This window comes from Prionailurus viverrinus, chromosome F2 (assembly GCF_022837055.1).
Source record: "Prionailurus viverrinus isolate Anna chromosome F2, UM_Priviv_1.0, whole genome shotgun sequence".
Classification (NCBI taxonomy): Eukaryota; Metazoa; Chordata; class Mammalia; order Carnivora; family Felidae; genus Prionailurus; species Prionailurus viverrinus.
Window position 1 is genome coordinate 41,612,621 of NC_062578.1, and position 19,571 is coordinate 41,632,191.

General features: G+C 37.1%; 1 protein-coding gene across 11 annotated transcripts in view; it reads left to right on the forward strand.

Moving 5' to 3' along the window:
- Positions 1–19,571, forward strand: part of DPY19L4 (dpy-19 like 4) — a 71,304-nt gene that overhangs the window by 29,344 nt on the left and 22,389 nt on the right. For 10 of the 11 annotated variants that reach the window (XR_007148489.1, XM_047841867.1, XM_047841863.1 and 7 more), the window contains 7 exons: positions 2,338–2,472; positions 5,182–5,313; positions 5,410–5,508; positions 5,944–6,017; positions 11,319–11,477; positions 12,136–12,255; positions 17,877–17,997. Coding sequence is in view for 10 of the 11 variants with exons in the window: in XM_047841867.1 (XP_047697823.1) it covers positions 2,338–2,472; positions 5,182–5,313; positions 5,410–5,508; positions 5,944–6,017; positions 11,319–11,477; positions 12,136–12,255; positions 17,877–17,997 (840 nt within the window). In the remaining variant the exon portion in view is untranslated. The remainder of the gene's footprint in view (positions 1–2,337; positions 2,473–5,181; positions 5,314–5,409; positions 5,509–5,943; positions 6,018–11,318; positions 11,478–12,135; positions 12,256–17,876; positions 17,998–19,571) is intronic. The other variant, XM_047841869.1, reaches the window with a different exon arrangement.

Consider the following 19,571-nt stretch of genomic DNA (forward strand, 5'->3'; position numbering starts at 1 on the left):
ATAGGATGTGTATTTTAATCACATATTTGGTAGTTTGCTTCCCATTCTTGAGTCTAGATCTTGTGATCCCTGTTGCATCAGGCTGTCCAAGCTCAGATCTTTGTGCAGTTATTTGGAGCTATGTAGACATATCTGTGGTTGATTACTAAAATACATTTAATGTGTCAAGTAATATGTGTAAAATAGTTAACAATAAAGGCATAGTTGAAAATGAAGTGAGCAGGATAAAGGATAGACAAAAGTGCACAGAATTTTGAAAATGTTCAGAGAAAGGAAAAACAGCTAATTGTGCAGATTGTGTTTGACATATATTTTTTAAAAATCTTTTTTTTAAGTGTTTGTTTATTTTTAAGAGAGAGAGCGTGCATGAGCAGGGAGAGGCAGAGAGAGGGAGACAGAGGATCTGAAGCAGGCTCCACACTGACAGCAGAGAGCCCGATGTGGGGCTCTGAACTCATGAACTGTGAGATCATGACCTGAGCTGAAGTTGGAGGCTTAACTGACCAAGCCACTCAGGCACCCCCCCCCCCGCCCATATATTTCTATCTTATTTCACACTGTATATCCTTTTTTTTTTTTTTTTAATTTTTTTTTCAACGTTTATTTATTTTTGGGACAGAGAGAGACAGAGCATGAACGGGCGAGGGGCAGAGAGAGAGGGAGACACAGAATTGGAAACAGGCTCCAGGCTCTGAGCCATCAGCCCAGAGCCTGACGCGGGGCTCGAACTCCCGGACCGCGAGATCGTGACCTGGCTGAAGTCGGACGCTTAACCGACTGCGCCACCCAGGCGCCCCTCACACTGTATATCCTTTAAAGTAGTTTGAGGGTAAACCCGTGGCATGAGTAATTTGCTTCATTGTACTGTAGCTTTTTCCTAACATCCTTGAAGTAATCTCCACATCCCCAGTAGGTTAGTTAGACCGGATCTAGACCTGATTTCTGGTACTGTTTGCTCAGGGGATGATGGTTTCAGGTCTGGTTATTAGAGTTCTGGTTGTTCCACGTTAGAAGTTTCCAGAATACTTTCTTTTAAAGCTATGGTGATATGAAGAACAGAAGCTTATGTGTTCTATCAGTGCTAAGCTCTCTAGGCCTTGCAGTTGGTATTCTTTGACCAACTGATAGAATTTTTCCATCTCTTACACTTTGTTTTCTGGTCTTAATCTTATTCAGGGTGCTGGAAAATCTTTATATGTGCTGACGGCCTGAAGTATTTCTCATTTTGGAATCTATTATTTTTTAATTTTTAAAAAGTGTGTGGTTTTGTTTTTGTTTTTTTTTTTTTTTTTTTTTTTTTTTTGAGAGAGAGAGAGCGTGAGCAGGGGAGGGGCAGAGAGAGACACAGAATCTGAAGCAAGCACTATGCTCCAAGCTGTCAGCACAGAGCCTGATGCGGGGCTCGAACTCATGAACTGTGAGATCATGACCTCAGCCAAAGTTGAATGCTAAACCAACTGAGCCACCTAGACACCCTGGAAGACTTAGTTTTAGAAGAGAGCATGGCTATTAGGTTTCTTGACTAGACTAGACCCTTATTCCCTTTCTCCTTTGCTATTCTTATCAGAACAAAGTCATGTGATACCATGGCTGATGGAGGAATTGGCAATAAAAATGCAGATCCCTGGAGGAAGTAGAGGTTGTTAGAAATATGCTAAGGAACAATGGATTTGTCAGATTTGGGTTTCTCACTAAGGGATCACTTGGGAGATAACATTTGGAAAGACAGAATTGATTTTAGCCAGGCAAGGACAAGAAGTCCTTGTGTCTAGTATGTTAGCAGAGGAAAAAAGAATTTTATATGATTGACAGTACAAGCATTGGGGAAAGGCAAGGGCACACATTTGCTGAGAAGTAATGAAAAAAGAGCAGTGGGCTTTTTTCCTTGGACTGTGGAATAGGCTGAGACATAAACAGACTGTTTAAATGGAAACTCTTAGGGAAATTTGGAAGTGAACATGTTTTTTAGAGTGAATGGAGTTACTTTCACAATACAAAAGCCCATCGCCACATCTAGCAAAAACCACCGTTGTCTTATATTTATTACTTTACCTCTTGTGATAAAAGAAAAATGTACTGACTTTTTTCCCTTTGTCTTCCTGAAATTCTCAATATGGTTTTGAACTTTGAGGATTTATTTATCTCTGTGTTTTATTTAAGATCTTATTGTTTATGTAAGGATTTAATAATAATTATGTGACTTAAAAGCAAAATTTCTAGAATTATATAGCTTAAAGTTGAACCAGTAACAGGGCTGCAACTTTGAGGTAACAACCTCATGGATTTTTATAGTAATGAAGCTACTGATATTTAGTCTCTTTCTTTTGTTTTCCCTAGAGGTTTTGCTACTTGTTGATGAGTGCTTCAACTTACACGTTTATGATGATGTGGGAGTACAGCCACTATCTCTTATTTCTTCAAGCAATATCTCTATTCTTGCTAGATAGTTTTTCACTGGAGCAAAGTGAGAAGGTACTTTGAATTTTAAAATTGTGGTTTTAAATCCGGAGAATAAATATTTTTATAGTGTTGTATCTTTAGGTAATTTGGCTTTTAAGCTTTATTTTGAAATTTTTGTTGTTTGGGTTTTGTTTGTTTTGTTTTGGGGGGCAGCGGTGGGATTATTTTGAAATGTTTTAATAGGCTCTGACTTCACACTTGTACTCAAAAGATTGGTAAACTCATTCTCCCAGCCATTTAAGAAGGACTTCGAAATTCCCTTCAAGACAGCCTGCTTACCCAAAGTCACCATGTGCTTTTGCTCTTTTGAGCCATTTCTCCTTCCCTTTCTATTTCTTTAAACAAAAAAAAAAAAAGTGAAATATAGAATAGACACAAAAGAGTGTATATACGCTGTGTAAATATACTATATGGAATAAAACATGACTATTTGACCATCCAGGCCAAGAAATAGAGCATTTGAATACCCAGAAGTCCCGCTTTTAACTGCTTCCAGTCACATCTTGCTCCCTCCCCAACAGAGGTTCACTGTCCTGAGTTTTGTTAATCCTTTCCTCCTGTTTCCTTGTGGTTTTTACCACCTATCTATATATTCCTTAAAACATGCTGAAAATAATGTATTGTTTACTTTTGTCTGATTTACTTTTGAGATTCATCCTTGATGATGTACAGACCTATATTTCTTTCATGTTTATGTATTTACACATTCTATTGTTGATGGACATTTCAGGTTTTTTTCCAGTTTATTGTCCATATGACCAATGCTGCTATAAGCATTCTTACCTGGGCCATAAGTGTAAGATTTTTCTAGAGTATACACTTCATAGTGGAATTACAAGTCAAAGGATATATGCATATTCAACCTAACCACATACCAAGCCTTTGTCCAGAATGGTTCTATCAGTTTATATAACTGCCTACAGTGGTTAAAGGTTCCCATCAGTATTTGGTTCCTTTTTTTATCTTTATCTTTTTCACTCTTTTCTTATCTTTTATTTATAAACATTTATTAAGTATTTAATATGTTGTCCAAGCCAGAAACTCGTGGGTCTTCTTGCTCTTTCTTTTCTTCATCCTATATATTTAGATGATCCAGAATCCTGATGAATATCAACATTTAGGTTAATTGAATTGAGGGTGTTTAACATAAAGAGTCATTAATCAAATACAATGCCATTATCTTATTAATTGAAAGGGTAGTAAGAACCCAAAAGCATCATACAGGAAGCAACTGCAGGAAGCAGTTACCACCACTAGAGTTGAGGGAGCAAAGGGGAGAAATTGGAGTTTTTAAAACTTCAAAACTTAGAAGAGGAACCCCTGTGGAGCTGAAACTCAGGCTTCTAAGGAGGGGCTGCCTCCCAGCTTTGCTGGAGTCTCTGAACTGGAGAAATGGAACCCAGACTTCTGAGAATGGGGGCTCTGTCCAGCTGGCCCTGGGGTCTCCGGGGCAAGAGAATGTGTTAAAGCTGGTCTGTCGAGTGTTGGAGAAGCTGCACATGCATTTAGCTGCTTTAGCTGGAAGGAATTGCTCTAGTGGAGTGAAGAAGTATTGCTGATATGATACTCACAGGAACTGCAAAGCAGACAGGAAGCCACAAGCTCCTCCCTTCTTCTTCAGCCTTATTATCTCTCTCTAGCATTTCATATTGGCAGAGTTTAATAGGGAGCCAACTGGAAAAGCAGAGACATAGAAAGCAGAGTTCTCAACCCCAGCATTACAAGACGGTGGGTAGAGGGATAGGTTTGGAGCTACGAGACAGTCACTCAATAACTAGCACACATCTCTAGAACCAGCATCCAAAATCAGGAAGTAGAATTTTTTTAGCACCTGGAAGATCCCATTGTGCCTTCTCCCAGTCAATGTTTCAGCCTTCCTACAGTGAGGTATTTCTTTTTCTTAATGGCTCTGGCCTTCTAAGAGGCCAGATATTTTTTTTCTGTTTTTCTTTTTCTTTCTGTTTTTCTTTTTCATTTTCTTTTCTTTTCTTTTCTTTTCCCTTTAATACTCTGTCTTTTGATTTCCTCCCCTAACTAATGTCTATATTTTGTCTTAGTTTTCCCTTTCCAAAAGGAATTAATCTTATGGTAGAGAAAATTACTATATTATTGAATTTTAGAAAAGAAATCTTTTTTTTTTTTTTTTAATTTTTATTTTTTTTAGAAAAGAAATCTTCTAAGACAAACAACTTTCTTGGGAGATCTTCTATTAGGATATTGAATTTGACTTTCTTATGCTCACTGTTAAATGGACCAAATCTAAAAATACTGGTCTCTGGTGCTACATTTCATGGCAATGTTTTTACTAGGTGGTGTTTGGGAACTGCTGCTAAAGATTATAATTTTTGATGTATGCAGTTTGATGATGTATAGATGGATTTTAATAGCAGGGCAAGCAAGCCAAGTAAAATTAAATCAGAGCCTAGGACTAAGATTTTTTTCAGTCTGATTTAGATGTCCTTGGTTTTAAAGCTTTTTACTTTGCTTATAAGAGTTATTTCTAAGAAAATAAGAAATTCATTTCATACCATAACATTAAAAATACAGATTAAACATTTGTATAATATATCCTAAATTATAGTAGAGCATTTATTTTATAATTGGATTATAATAATATAATTGGATACTAATAATTATTTATAATCTACTCTAAACAAAACCAATGAAAAGATGTACAGTAAGATTCATTTTATTCTCATTCATCTTATTTTGTTTCAACAGGTTCATGAAGTTTATAAAATCTATATATTTTCTCTCTTTCTGGGATATTTACTGCAGTTTGAGAATTCAGCTTTATTGGTGTCTCCTCTATTAAGTTTAGTAGTAGCCTTAATGCTTGCTAAGTGCCTTCAGGTAATAAGAATTGCCTTTTTATCATTCTTGTGGTAAATTTTTTAATTGTTCATTTTTCATGCCTCACTTCTTTGTTCATGGTTGTTTTCCCCACAGCTGAATGTGAAAAAAGGAACTTTTATAGCCAAAATAATGAAAGTGATTAATTTTTACTTGGTGTGTACTCTGACAGTGACACTGAATATTATAATGAAGGTAAATAACTCTGGGTCTGAAATTCATGTAGAAGAGCAAGTTGAATAATGAAAGTACGGGGCTAAATTTTAATGAGCATGATAACATAGCATGGTAATAAAGTTTTTACAGTAAAATTACAAGTTGAACAATGATCATTCTTTCATGAGAATATAGGATTCTGATTCTTTTCTAGATACGCTTAAAAGATACACTTTATTTTCCATTTCACTTAAAATATTAAGTAATATATGGAGTAAATTGAGATGAGTAAAAGTGTTCAAAAGAGTATGTCAAGTCTCCTTGCTTCATAGTTATAGCATGTATTATTTAATTCCTTTTTAATTCATATTTTTTGTTTTATAGTCTTGCTGTGTTTTCAATTTCTAGACAGAAACATATTGCTGTGAGCATAGCTAATAGTTCTTTGTTGTAACTAGTGTTTTTTACTTCCAGATGTTTGTCCCACACAAAGAAAATGGACACATGCTGAAATTCCTTGAAGTAAAATTTGGATTAAATATGACTAAGTAAGTTTTATTTATTAATTTTTTTAAGTTTATTTATTTTCAGAGGGAGAGAGTGCATGCACAAGTCAGGAAGGGGCAGAAAGGAAGAGAGAGAGAATCCCAGGCAGGCTTGGTGCCATTAGCACAGACACTGACACAGGGCTCAAACCCACAAATTGTGAGTACATGACCTGAGCCGAAACTAGGAATTTCGGCTGAAATTGACTGAGCCACTCAGGCACCCCAGTAAGTTTTAGATTATATAAAAATTTATCTAGGGGCTCCTGGGTGGCTCAGTTGGTTAAGCATGTGACTTTGGCTCAGGTCATGATCTCCTGACTCTTGAGTACAAGCCCCGTATCAGGCTCTGTGCTGACAGCTCAGAGCCTGAGCCTGCTTCAGATTCTGTATCTCCCTGTGTCTTTCTTCACCCCCCCCCACCCCCCCATGCACGTGTGCTCTCTCTTCTTCTCTCTCTCTTTCTCAAAAATAAACATTAAAAAATTTTTTTTAAAAATTTGTCTAACTCTATACCACTTAGAAAATATAGAGCAAAAATTAATCCAAGGGGTAGTAGACACTTAATTACATACCACTTAGAAAATAAATAATTTGGAAAATTACAATATCTAGGAGAAATATATTAATATTTTTTCTCATTAAAAAAAATCTCATTTAGAGGCACCTGGGTGACTCAGTTAAGCGTCCGATTTCAGATCAGGTCACGATCTCATGGTTTGTGAGTTCAAGCCCCACGTCAGGCTCTGTGCTGACAGCTCAGAGCCTGGAGTCTGCTTTGGATTCTGTGTCTCCCTCTCTGTCTCTGCCCCTCCCCTGCTCATGCTCTGTCTCTCTCTGTGTCAAAAATAAATAAAAACATTTAAAAAAAATCTCATTTAGGTGTTTTATAAATTAGATGTACTTAAACCCTCATAGTGTGACAGCGTTTGAGAGTATTTTTTCTCTTAATGCAGAACAATGATACAGTCTAAAGTCAGAATAAATTAAAGATATAAAATAAACAAAGAACCAATGTAATTAAAAAAATTTTTTTTAATGTTTATTTTTGAGAGAGAGCGAACGAAAGAGAGAGAGTGAGAGACAGCATGAGTGGGGGAGGGGCAGAGAGAGAGAGGGAGACACAGAATCTGAAACAGGCTCCAGGCTCTGAGCTGCGGGGCTTGAACTCAGGAACAGCGAGATCATGACCTAGACTGAAGTCAGACACTTAACCGACTGAGCCATCCAGACCCCCCAAGAACCAATGTAATTGTAACCACTAAAAATGTTTGCATCAAAAAGAGGTGGGCAATAAGATACTTATTTCATAGCAAAGAAATGAGATCATAATAGTGGATTAGATCAGAAGCTGACTTTTAAATTCAAGAATAATGTACCTTTTGTTTGTTAAATGCATTTTTTAAATCTAAAGTGAAATAAATGACTTATGCACTGATGGAGTCCACTTGCATAACAGAAAAAATATTTACACATTTTTCTAGTTCTTCTAATATACCTTAGAACCTTATAATTCACTGTGATTACATGGGATTTCAGATGCTGTGCGTGGAATTTCATGTGTGTTATATCACAGTTAATAAAGCTTTTGACATGGTTTAAACACTTCAGAAATCTTCTGAAGTTTGTTAAGTCAGGTATGGATATCTACTGAGGTAAAATCCTGTAAGAGGCCATATACTCCGTAAGGGCAGGGATCATGTCTTTTTCAGGGATATTTATAGGCCTGACATTTAGCAGGCAATTAGGAAAAATTGGTTATAGATCTCCATAATTGACTAGCCTTTCCCCTGACTTTTTCTTTAACCTTGGAAAACTCTAGAGTTCACAAATAGAATTAAGGGCTGCTTTTGTCTAGCATTTCTTAGTTGATGTTATGTAGTGCCCCTTTCTTCAGCATGTCAGGTACTAGATTTGTTTCACTGGGTAATATAATAGGTATTTTAAGAATAAGGTAGTGTCTCTGTCCTTAAGAATATTGACATCTCACTTGGTAGTTTTTGTACAGTTAATAACATGGGTGGTATAAATAGTTAAATGCCTTACACTCACATGTGCCAACTGGGTATTAGGATTTGTAGTTCACCAGAATGTCAGGAAACATTTCTTTTTTTTTTTTAAATATATATTTTTTAATTTTATTTTTTTTACCAGAATGTCAGGAAACATTTCTTTTTTTAAAATATATATTTTTTAATTTTATTTTTTTTAATTTACATCCAAATTAGCATATAGTGCAACAATGATTTCGGGAGTAGATTCCTTAATGCCCCTTACCCATTTAGCCCATCCCCCTTCCCACAACCCCTCCAGTAACCCTCTGTTTGTTCTCTATGAGTCTCATCTGTTTTATCCCCCTCCCTGTTTTTATATTATTTTTGTTTCCCTTCCCTTATGTTCATCTGTTTTGTCTCTTAAAGTCCTCATATGAGTAAAGTCATATGATACTTGCCTTTCTCTGACTAATTTTGCTTCGCTTAATACCTTTTAGTTCCATCCATGTAGTTGCAAATGGCAAGATTTCATTCTTTTTAATTGCCAGGTAATACTTCCTTGTATGTATAAACCACATCTTCTTTATCCATTCATCCATCGATGGACATTTGGGCTCTTTCCATACTTTGGCTATTGTTGATAGTGCTGCTATAAACATGGGGGTGCATGTATCCCTTCGAAACAGCATACCTGTATGCCTTGGATAAATACCTAGTAGTGCAACTCCTGGGTCGTAGGGTAGTTCTATTTGTAATTTTTTGAGGAACCTAGATACTGTTTTCCAGAGTGGCTGCACCAGTTTGCATTCCCACCAGCAGTGCAAAAGAGATGCTCTTTCTCCACATCCAACATCTGTTGTTGCCTGAGTTGTTAACATTAGCCATTCTGACAGGTGTAAGGTGGTATCTCGTTGTGGTTTTAATTTGTATTTCCCTGATGATGAGCGATGTTGAGGATTTTTTCGTGTGTTGGTTGGCCATCTGGATATCTTCTTTGAGGAAGTGTCTATTCATGTCTTTTGCCCATTTCTTCACTGGCTTATTTGTTTTTTGGGTGTTGAGTTTGATAACTTCTTTATAGATTTTGGATACTAACCCTTTATCTGATATGTCGTTTGCAAATATCTTCTCCCATTCCATCAGTTGCCTTTTAGTTTTGTTGATTGTTTCCTTCTCTGTGCAGAAGCTTTTTATTTTGATGAGGTTCCAATAGTTCATTTTTGCTTTTGTTTCCCTTGCCTCTGGAGACATGCTGAGTAAGACATTGCTCGGCCAAGATCAAAGAGGTTTTGAGGAAACATTTCTGTTGAGACAGACTTTCAAGAACCAGTAATGAAATGTTAATAAATATTGGATGTGCACGATAGTAGGCCAGGTATTCTGAGCTATTAAAAAATGACTATAATCTTAAACTAGCAAATTGTATTAAGTGCTATAATAGAAGGATAAGTAAAGTGCCATGGGAATATGGGGAAGGAAAGATTGAGACTGGGTGACATGGAAGAATATTCATGAAATTGAAATTTGAATTGGATCTTACAGAATTAGTACCTTTAATAGGCAGATAAAAAAGACATGAATTCATCATACAATCATATATACAAGACAGTTGGATAGCAGCCTCTTTGATACAGTTGTATTGCTGCTTGACACATTGTGAAACTTTGACCTTTAATTCTAAACCCAGTGATTTGTGAAGCAGGCATTCTCAGGCCACCCATGAGCTCTCCCGAAGATCACTCCATCTCTTAGCTCCTTTCCCAGGGTTAGGATTAAGGATAAAATGGTGGTTGGAGATGGGTCAGATGTTGAGAATGCAGATAAAACTATATATAAGCAGGAGCCTTGTTAATCATATTTAGCTTAGAGTCAAAAGAAGTTTATCTTGATTCTTATAGCTTGAAATGTTTATGTGTTAAATCTTATGACTTCTGTCGTAATAATTAGGTTACTCTCTTAAAATGAGTCCTGTGGGGCACCTGGGTGACTCAGTGGGTTAAGCATCCAGCTCTTGATTTCAGCTCAGGTCATGATCTCATGGTTCATGAGTTTGAGCTCCATGTCCAATTCTGAGCTGACAGCATGGAGCCTGCTTGGGATTCTCTGTCTCCCTGTCTCTCTGTCCCTCCCCGACGCACTCGTGTCCATGCTCTCTCTCTCAAAAATAAATAAAAGAAATATTTTTCAAAATGGGTCCTAGTTGAATTACATTTATCCATATAAAACAGGACTGTCCAATAATACAGTGTGAGTCACATATGTAATTTTCTAGGAACCACATTAAAAAAAGTAAAAAGAGGGGCGCCTGGGTGGCTCAGTCGGTTGGGCGTCCGACTTCGGCTCAGGTCATGATGTCACGGTCCGTGCGTTTGAGCTCGTGTCGGGCTCTGTGCTGACAGCTCAGAGCCTGGAGCCTGTTTCAGATTCTGTGTCTCCCTCTCTCTCTGACCTTCCCCCGTTCATGCTCTGTCTCTCTCTGTCTCAAAAATGAATAAATGTTAAAAAAAAAAAAAAAAAAAGTAAAAAGAGAGGTACTGGGTGGCTCAGTTGGTTAAGCATCCAACTTCAGCTCAGGTCATGATCTCACGGTTTGTGAGTTCGAGTCCCGCATCGGGCTCTGTGCTGACAGCTCAGAGCCTGGAGCCTGCTTCTGATTCTGTGTCTCCCTCTCTCTGCCCCTCCCCGGCTCACGCTCTTGCTCTCTCTCAAAAATAAATAAACGTTAAAAATTTAAATGAAGTAAAATAAATTTTAAAAAAGGTAAAACGAAACAAGGGAATTTTATTTTAATTATAAATTTATTTAATCTGATTCATTAAAATATTTTAATGTGCAAACAGTATAAAAATTACTAATGAGCTATTTTGTATTCTTTTGTCCTTTTTCATTTTCTTTTATGTTTGAAATCCGGGATACTTAAAGTAGATCTCCATTTGCATTGGCCTCATTTCAAGTGCTAATAGCCCCATTGTATCTAGTAGCTACCATGTTGAGCACTGCAGATGGAAGGGTTGGACAGCTGAATTTTTTGTTGTTTACAGATAAAAATAGAAAGTGAAACTCTATTGAAACCATATTGAATTCTAGAGATGGTCACATTACTGGATAATACAGAGCAGCAGTTTTACATTTATTAGGGCAATTTGTTGAGAAGAGTTACTAACGCTATTATCTTCATTTATAAAGGGTACTGTTACAAGTGAATTTAGGAAATGTGTTTTGTGTTTTATGTTTTTATTGAGATAATACTTTTATGTTCAGTAGTTTATAACATCTGTGATTTTAACATCATGCTTTTTGTTTTCTCAAGGAATTTTACAATGAATTGGCTCCTGTGTCAAGAATCCCTGCAGGCACCATCTCAAGATTTTTTTTTGCGATTGACACAGTCTTCTTTATTACCTTTCTATGTTTTAGTGTTAATTATTTGTTTTCTTTCTATGATGCAAGTTATTTTTAGGAGAATTAAGTAAGTACCTATGAGAATCATCACATTGCTAACTAATACCTTATGGAAATACGTAAACTATCAATTTTTAGTATCCTTCCAATATTTGTGTATTTGTTTCAGAGTTTGTAGTTCCATTCTCTTGTTATGCACATGTACAAGATCGTTATAACTTAACCAGATAATATTCAAATTTGTTTATACATCTAAATACATGATGTACAAATTTAATGTAGGAATAATATTCATTTAAACTGTTAGACTCCTTCACTAATTTAGTCATATTTTTACTGAATGTAAGAATAATTTTTGTAACCTAAATGAAGCTAGTAATGTAAGTGATTTTAAATTATCAAGACTATTTTAAAATATTTTTGTCATGGCTGAAAGCAATAACTAGTTAAGTGATAATCTTGGAAAAGGAACCTAAAAATCTTTTTTGTCATATTTCCTGAATTTTCATATTTAGTCTTCACTGAGTCAGTTTCTTCAGGTTCTTAAAAGCCCTTTCAAGGACTTGGAGATGTATATAAGTTAGGCATTTGACTATCAGAATATACTTTCAGATTTCAAGAACCACCTGTATTTCTTTTTTTTTTTTTTTTTTTTTGAAAAAATTTAAGACCTTTGATTATTTAAAAATGTTTTTTCAATAGTAAAAAACATTTCCTTTGTGTAGTGGCAAGTCCTTGAAAGAAACTATTACGCTTGAAGATGGACGAATTGGAGGAAGGCCAGAAATAATTTATCATGTGATTCATACTATCTTATTGGGCTCTCTTGCAATGGTTATAGAAGGGTAAGTGTACTTTATTGGAGCTATTTGTTTTTACAAACAGTTGTCCTTTCTAATGGTAATAAATGGATACTTTCAAGAATATATTTATAAGGGACACCTGGGTAGCTCAGTTGGTTTATGTGTCTGACTCTAGATTTTGGCTCAGGTCATGATCTCATGGTTCCTGAGTTTGAGCCTGGCATTGGGCTCTGCCCTGACATTGTGGAGTCCGCTTGGGATTCTGTCTGTCTGTGTGTCTCTCTCTCTTTCTCTCTCTCTCTCTGTCCCTACCCTGTTTGCACTCTCTCTCAAAACAAAACAAAACAAAACAAAAACAAAAACACTTAAAAAAAAAAAGAATATATTTATGAAACTATAAAAACTAAAAATCTACAAACTTTCTTTATCTGGAGTTTACAGAGGTGCTTATAGTACAGTGAACTGACATTTATTTATTCACTCTTTTGTTCAAAAACTATTGAATGTTTTCCAAGGACCAGGCATTGTACTAGGTGCTGAAGGTACATTGGTAAGCAAAAGTGGACATACAGTTTCTAACCTTATGTGACTGTGGCCTAATGGAGGTGACAGATATTAATCACACAAAAATAAAATTACAACTTTGTTAAATGAAATAGAGGTAAATCGTGCTGTGAGGTTGAGAGTTCAGTAAATGATACCCTTTAAAGTTTGGACTCAGATGAAAAATAAGACACATGGGTATAAAATGATTTTGAATACTCAATTTCAATTTGAGGAGGGGCTTTTCCCACAGTAACAACAAGCAATTGTCCAGGTACCAACTGAATGTCCTACACTTTGACTTAATTCTGGCACTGTCCACCTAGAGGTTGCATCAGATTCCACAGTTCAAGATTGCCCCCCAACCCACTTCATGTGCCAGTTGCAAATCCAGGTTATTACCTGTGCTTCTGACCAACTGGCTGTAAATCAGAAGTTCTTAGATCCCCCTCCTCAGGTTCAATTAACTTGCTAGAACAGTTCACAGAACTCAGAGAAACATTTTACTTACTAGATCACTAGTTTATTATAAAAGGATATAACTCAGGAACAACCAGATGGAAGCTCGGCAGAGGGCAAGGTTTGTAGGAAGGGGTCCGGAGCTCCCGTTATCTCTCTAGGTGTACCACTCTCTCCAGGTCTACATGTGGTCGCCAACCCAAAGCTCTCCAAACCCTGTCCTTTTGGGTTTTTATAAAAGCCTCACATAGGCATGATTGATTAAATTATTGGCCATTAGTGATTGAACTCAACCTCTAGGCCCTTTTCCCTCCCCAGAGGTTTGGAGTGGGACTGAGTTCCAACTCCCTAATCACATGGTTGGCTCCACTGGCAACCAGCCCCATCCTTGAGTGTCTTCCAAAAAGTTACCATTAACATAAAAAAAGATACCTTTCCAGTTTCATCACTTAGGAGATTCTAAGAATTTTAGGAGCTGTGAGCCAGGGACTGTACAAAGACCAAATATATGAGAAATACATTTCAATCATCTGAATGATTCTATAAAGGTTGCATTGGAGACCACTTCTTCATGTGTGAACAAAGGGCAAATGCCACCCCAAATTGACCTTAGTCCTCAGACTTTGGGCTTTCCCTCTTTAATGGATAGAGCCTTGGTAAGTTTATGCCCCTGTCTACACCTACCTTGCAAAAGGAAGATACAAAATATGGATGCCTAGAATGTTTAAGCTGGATATGCTCAATTCTCCCTCTTAATACACAAATCAGATAAATCACTGCCATGAAGAGGAGCCATTAAGATTCTGAGGTAGAGGGATAAGAGGGGAAGTAGGGAGAGATGAAAAGCATTGATCCTAGTATAAGATTTCTCAAGTTAAATTTTCTTTAATTATGAATATAGATACTGAATCACAGTCCCATGGTGCTTTTCCAAAAAGAAAGCTTAGCTGTTTTCAAGTATTATATTAATTTTTTATCTTGAAATACTATATACATTACAACCTCAAAGTTACAGTTATTATTGGGCCTGCATTTAACATCTTAATAAGCACAAATGTGCTGTATTATAAATCTTTTTATTATTTGATATCAATATTTCAGCATAATTGGTTTCCTTTGTAGACCTATGTACTTTATGCATTTAAAAACATTTTCTTGGGGTGCCTGGGTGGCTCAGTCGGTTAAGCGTCCGACTTCGGCTCAGGTCATGATCTCGCGGTCCGTGAGTTCGAGCCCCGCGTTGGGCTCTGTGCTGACAGCTCAGAGCCTGGAGCCTGTTTTGGATTCTGTGTCTCCCTCTCTCTCTGACCCTCCCCCATTCATGCTGTCTCTCCCTGTCTCAAAAATAAATAAACATTAAAAATAAATAAATAAAAACATTTTTTGGGGGCATCTGGAAGACTCAGTTGGTTAACCGACTGACTCTTGATTTTGGCTCAGGTCATGATTTCACGGTTTGCGGGTTCGAGACCTGCGTTAGGCTCCACGCTGATGGCAAGGAACCTGCTTGGGATTCTCTCTCCCTCTCTCTCTGCCTCTCCCCCACTCGCACACATGCATGCTCTCAAATAAATAAACTTAAAAAAAAAAAAAAACATTTTCTTATGAGTCATCCGTACACTTTATCAGACTGCCAAACCCCTGACCAATGGGAATCTTTTACTGAAACATTAAGTGAGAATGGTGGTTCACACGAATAGTTAGCATTCCATAATGCCTAGTAAGTAGGATGAAGAAATGTGTTAAACCATGAATATTCTAAGTGATTCATGTTTTGATTCTCATCTCATTGCCTTGTAGTACTAGAATTTTGGTGCATGGGTTACCTTTTTCCCCCTTTGTACTCTCTCAGTTTTATTTCTCTCTGCAGAAGAACATTTTATTATCCTCACTATTCTTCATTGTTGGATCTACCATTTTAAGTTCAAGATCCTGTTTTTGAACATGTAATATGCATTATTCTTTCACTCATCTTTACTTCTTTAATTTATTCACTAGGCCTATAATACTGTGACCACCTGTTCATGCAAATAATAAGCATAGTCACCCAGAATGTGCCAGGCACTCTATTAAGTAGGCAGTAGGGATTAAAGAAATACAAAATCTACTCTTTTGCTTCAAAGGGTAAGTAAACCAAGAGTTAGAATAAAGTAAGTACTATGAGAAAGGTATACAAAGGGTGCTTTAATCACTCAAGAGGAGAGGTACTAACTCAGTTGTAGAGGGTGGACAGAGGAAGTCAGTTTAAGGAAGATTTCCTAAATGGGGCAACAGCCTTCAGAGATAAATAGAGGTTGGCCAGGCTGTTCATTTTCTTGTGGGTTTGTGTGTGTGTGTGTAATAATCTGGACAGAATAAATGTCATGGGTGCTTAGGTGGCTCAGTTGGTTAAGCATCCGATGCCTAGTTTCAACTCAGGTCATGATCTCACAGTTCGTGGGTTCAAGCCCCACATTGCACTCTGCAATGACAGTGCAGAGCCTACTTGGGATTCTCTCTCTCTCTCTCTCTCTCTCTCTCTGTCTGTCTGTCTTTCAGAAATAAACAAAAATGTTATATCAGATTTGTTTTTAGTAAGATCTCTCTGGCAGCAATAATTGAGGAAAACAAGATTAAAGGAAGACAGGCTGGTTAAGAAGGTGTCATAATAGAATATAGAAAAGAGTAGCCATAGAGATGGAGGAAAGGGGCCAAAACTAAAATATTTGGGAATTGGAAACTGAGTAAGTAGCAGTAGGGACTGTGGCAGAGGGACTTTAGGAGGAATTACAACTCAGAAGTCAAAGGAGTTTTTAAAGGAGTACATAATCAGAGAGTAGAAGGGAGGAAGAAGTGGTAAGCATGGACCTCAAGGGGTCTGGCTATAAAGGGAATCAGAGCCTAAGGCAGCACTAGACGAGGATGGATGGGCTTGTATCAAGAAGGAGAAACTTATGTGCATTATGGAATGGAACACTTGAGATTGTTATGCAAACTCTGGCTAGAACACTAATCATATTTAGGGAAGTCCTAGGAGAAAAACTGAAAAGGTGCATCAACACCATATTTTTGAGGGCCCTGAAATTTAGATGAGTTTTCATTTATTTCAGTAGATTCTGGGGAACCACTAGAGACTATAACAAAAAGTGTCTTTTAATTATGTTTGAAGAAGGTTCATCTGGCATTTGGTTGAAGGAGAGTCTAAAGGTAGAGATGTTAGGGCACCTGGCTGGCTCAGTGGGAAGAGTATTCAACTCTTGTTCTTGGGGTTTTAAGTTCAAGCCCCACATAGGATATAGAGATTACTAAAAAACAACAAAACATAGAGATGTTAATTATCAGGCTGTTGCAATAAAATGGTAAGGAAGAGATAGATGCAGAGAAATCATTGGACTGGACATAGTGGTCTAATCTCTAGAGCAGGAAGTTGGTGTTCCAGGGAATGTTATGTACATATAATTCAATGTGAATGGTGTCTCCTGGAGTTCTAAACCAGACTCTAGTTTTGATTCTGGGTGACTTGAAGAATAGCAGGAATGGGGGTAATTAGGAGGAAATATTGGTTGACCAGAGGAAACTAATACAGTTCCTTTGTCTTAGCAATATGTATTCTATATACACATACACTACTTCCGTCAAAGTCCAAGTCAGTTTTCATTTTTCTTAAGATTTTATTTTTAAGTAATCTCTATATCCAACATGGGGCTCAAACTTACAATGCTGAGATTAAGAGCTGCATGCTCCACCAACTGAGCCAGCCGGGTTCCCCTACATTTTTTTAAATCGCCAAAAAGCTAGGGTAGCAGTATAGTACCTGCAATTTTACATTTTGCTTTTATATTTTTCATAACTATTTAATACCTACTGAAGGACAGGTTTCTAGGTTTTTTTCTACTAAAACAACATACTGCAGTTAAAACCTTTGTATCTTTATATACATATACTAATATATCTGTTGACTAACTTACTAGAAATGGGGTTGTCTTGGAGTACTTAAAATTTGTCTAGGTTTTGGGGTGCCTGGGTGGCTCAGTCGGTTAAGCGTCCAACTCTTGATTTCAGCTCAAGTCATGTCTTGCAGCTCGTGGGTTCAAGCCTGTTGTCGGGCTCTGCACTGGCAGTGCGGAGCCTGCTTGGGATTCTTTCTCTCTTTTTCTTTCTGCCCCTCCCCTGCTTGCATGCTCGCTCTCTCCCTCTCAAAAATAAATAAACATGAAACAAACGGAAACTAAAAACTTAAAAAAAAATTTTTATAGATTTTGCCAAATTGCCTTCTGGAAAAGTATAGCAGTTTATATTTTCTCCAAGAGTACAATCTTACTACACTCTCATCTATATTAATGCTCTTATTTCATCCTCATTTTAGTAACCTGCATGTTTTCTTGATTATTTAAGAAATGAATAACAATCTGTTGCTGAAAGTTAGAGGCTAAGCTTTTCATTTTCCCTTAACATGTGGTATTTTCATGGGTAGTAGGAGAGAACTGAGAAAAGAGAAATCGGGTTGCCTGGCTGGCTCAGTCAGTGGAGCATGTGACTAATGATCTTGGGGTTATGAGTTTGAACCCCACATTGGGTGCAGAAATTACTTAAAAAAATAAAATCTTTAAAAAAAAGATAGAGAAATTAGATAGTAATGAGGTTCATGGGATATCTGATATGTGACTCCCATTCTTTTCTAGCTTGAAATACCTCTGGACTCCTTATGTATGCATGTTAGCAGCATTTGGTGTATGTTCTCCTGAACTTTGGATGACACTTTTCAAGTGGCTTCGATTGCGAACAGTACACCCAGTGTTATTGGTGAGTCATTGTTATTTTGTGTTAAGTACTTGTTTCTCTTTCAATTACACAAATGGAAACTGCATTGAATACAATTGAAATGGTGTGAGTAAAGGATATTATGACTTACAAGTGAAAAAGAGATCCCGGGGAAAAAATTTTTTTTAGAATTTCTGATTTAAATGCAGATAAGTAAAATAGAAGGTAAAAATACGAGTGAATCAATAATGTTAGAGGCTATCAAGAATTAATTTTTAGGGGCACCTGGGTGGTTCAGTTGGTTGAGTGTGTGACTCTTGGTTTCATTCAGCTCAGGTCATGACGTCACGGTTTATGAGATCAAGCCCCACATTGGGCTTTGTGCCGCCAGTGTGGAACATGCTTGGTATTCTGTCTCTCTCCCTCTCTCTCTCTGCCCCTCCCCTGCTTGCATGCACTCTTTCTCTCTCTCAAAATAAATAAACTTTTAAAAAATTTATTAAAAAAGAACTAATTTTGAGCGGTTGGGCATCTGACTTCAGCTCAGGTCATGATCTCATCGTTTGTGAGTTTGTGCCCCCAGTCAGGCTCTGTGCTTGCAGCTCAGAGCCTGGAGCCTGCTGCGGATTCTGTGTCTCCCTCTCTCTCTGCCCTTCCCCCTGTTTGTGCTCTGTCTCTCAAAAATAAATAATGAAACATTAAAAAATAAAATAAAAAAAAGAATTTTTATAATATTCTTGATTTGATATGGAACTATTATATGTTTTCTTTTTTGTTGTTTAAACAAAAATTTTTTTTTGGTTTTGTTTTTTTAATTTAATTTTGAGAGAGAGAGAACGAGCAGGAGAGGGGCAGAGAGAGGGAGAGAGAGAATCCCAAGCAGGCTTTGCACTGTCAGCATAGAGCCCAATGTGGGGCTCAATTCCACAAATTGTGAGATCATGACCTGAACCAAAATCAGGAGTGGGACACTTAACTGCTTAACCAACTGAGCCACCCAGGCAAACTATTGCATGTTTTCAATGTGAATACAACATTTTCACTGTGCCTGCTATGTGCAGTGAGCTTACAATGCAAATTAATTTCATCAGGTAGATTACAGTCTCCTATTCATAAAAATAATAAGTATTGACAGGGTACTGTTAGAACACAGAGTAGGGCTACTTAATTCAGTCTTGTTAGGGATTCAAAAACTTTTCAATCTGAAATTTGAAAGATGATGAATTATTACTTGGATGGGAGAGAAAGGGTGGGCATTCATGGTAGAAGGAATAAACATAGATAGGCAAAGAACATGTTGTAATCAAAGGGAATAAAAACAGTGGCAAAGAAAAAGCATGATATATTTACTTTTCTTGGCACATAAAATGTGAGATAAGAGTGGTCAAGAAATGAGATTGGGGAATTCAAGACGTGTAAGGTCATGGAGGCCTTTGAATATCATGCAGTAACACTTGGTCTTATCCTATAGGAAGTGGAAAAATCATTGAAATGTTTATGTGTGAGTGTGAGAGAGTCAGACTTCTGTTTTCTCTCAGTTCACACTTAGAATTCTTTGAAGGATAGACTTGAGGGTGACAAATCAAGCCAAGAAGGTAAGGTACTGGCCATGGTGA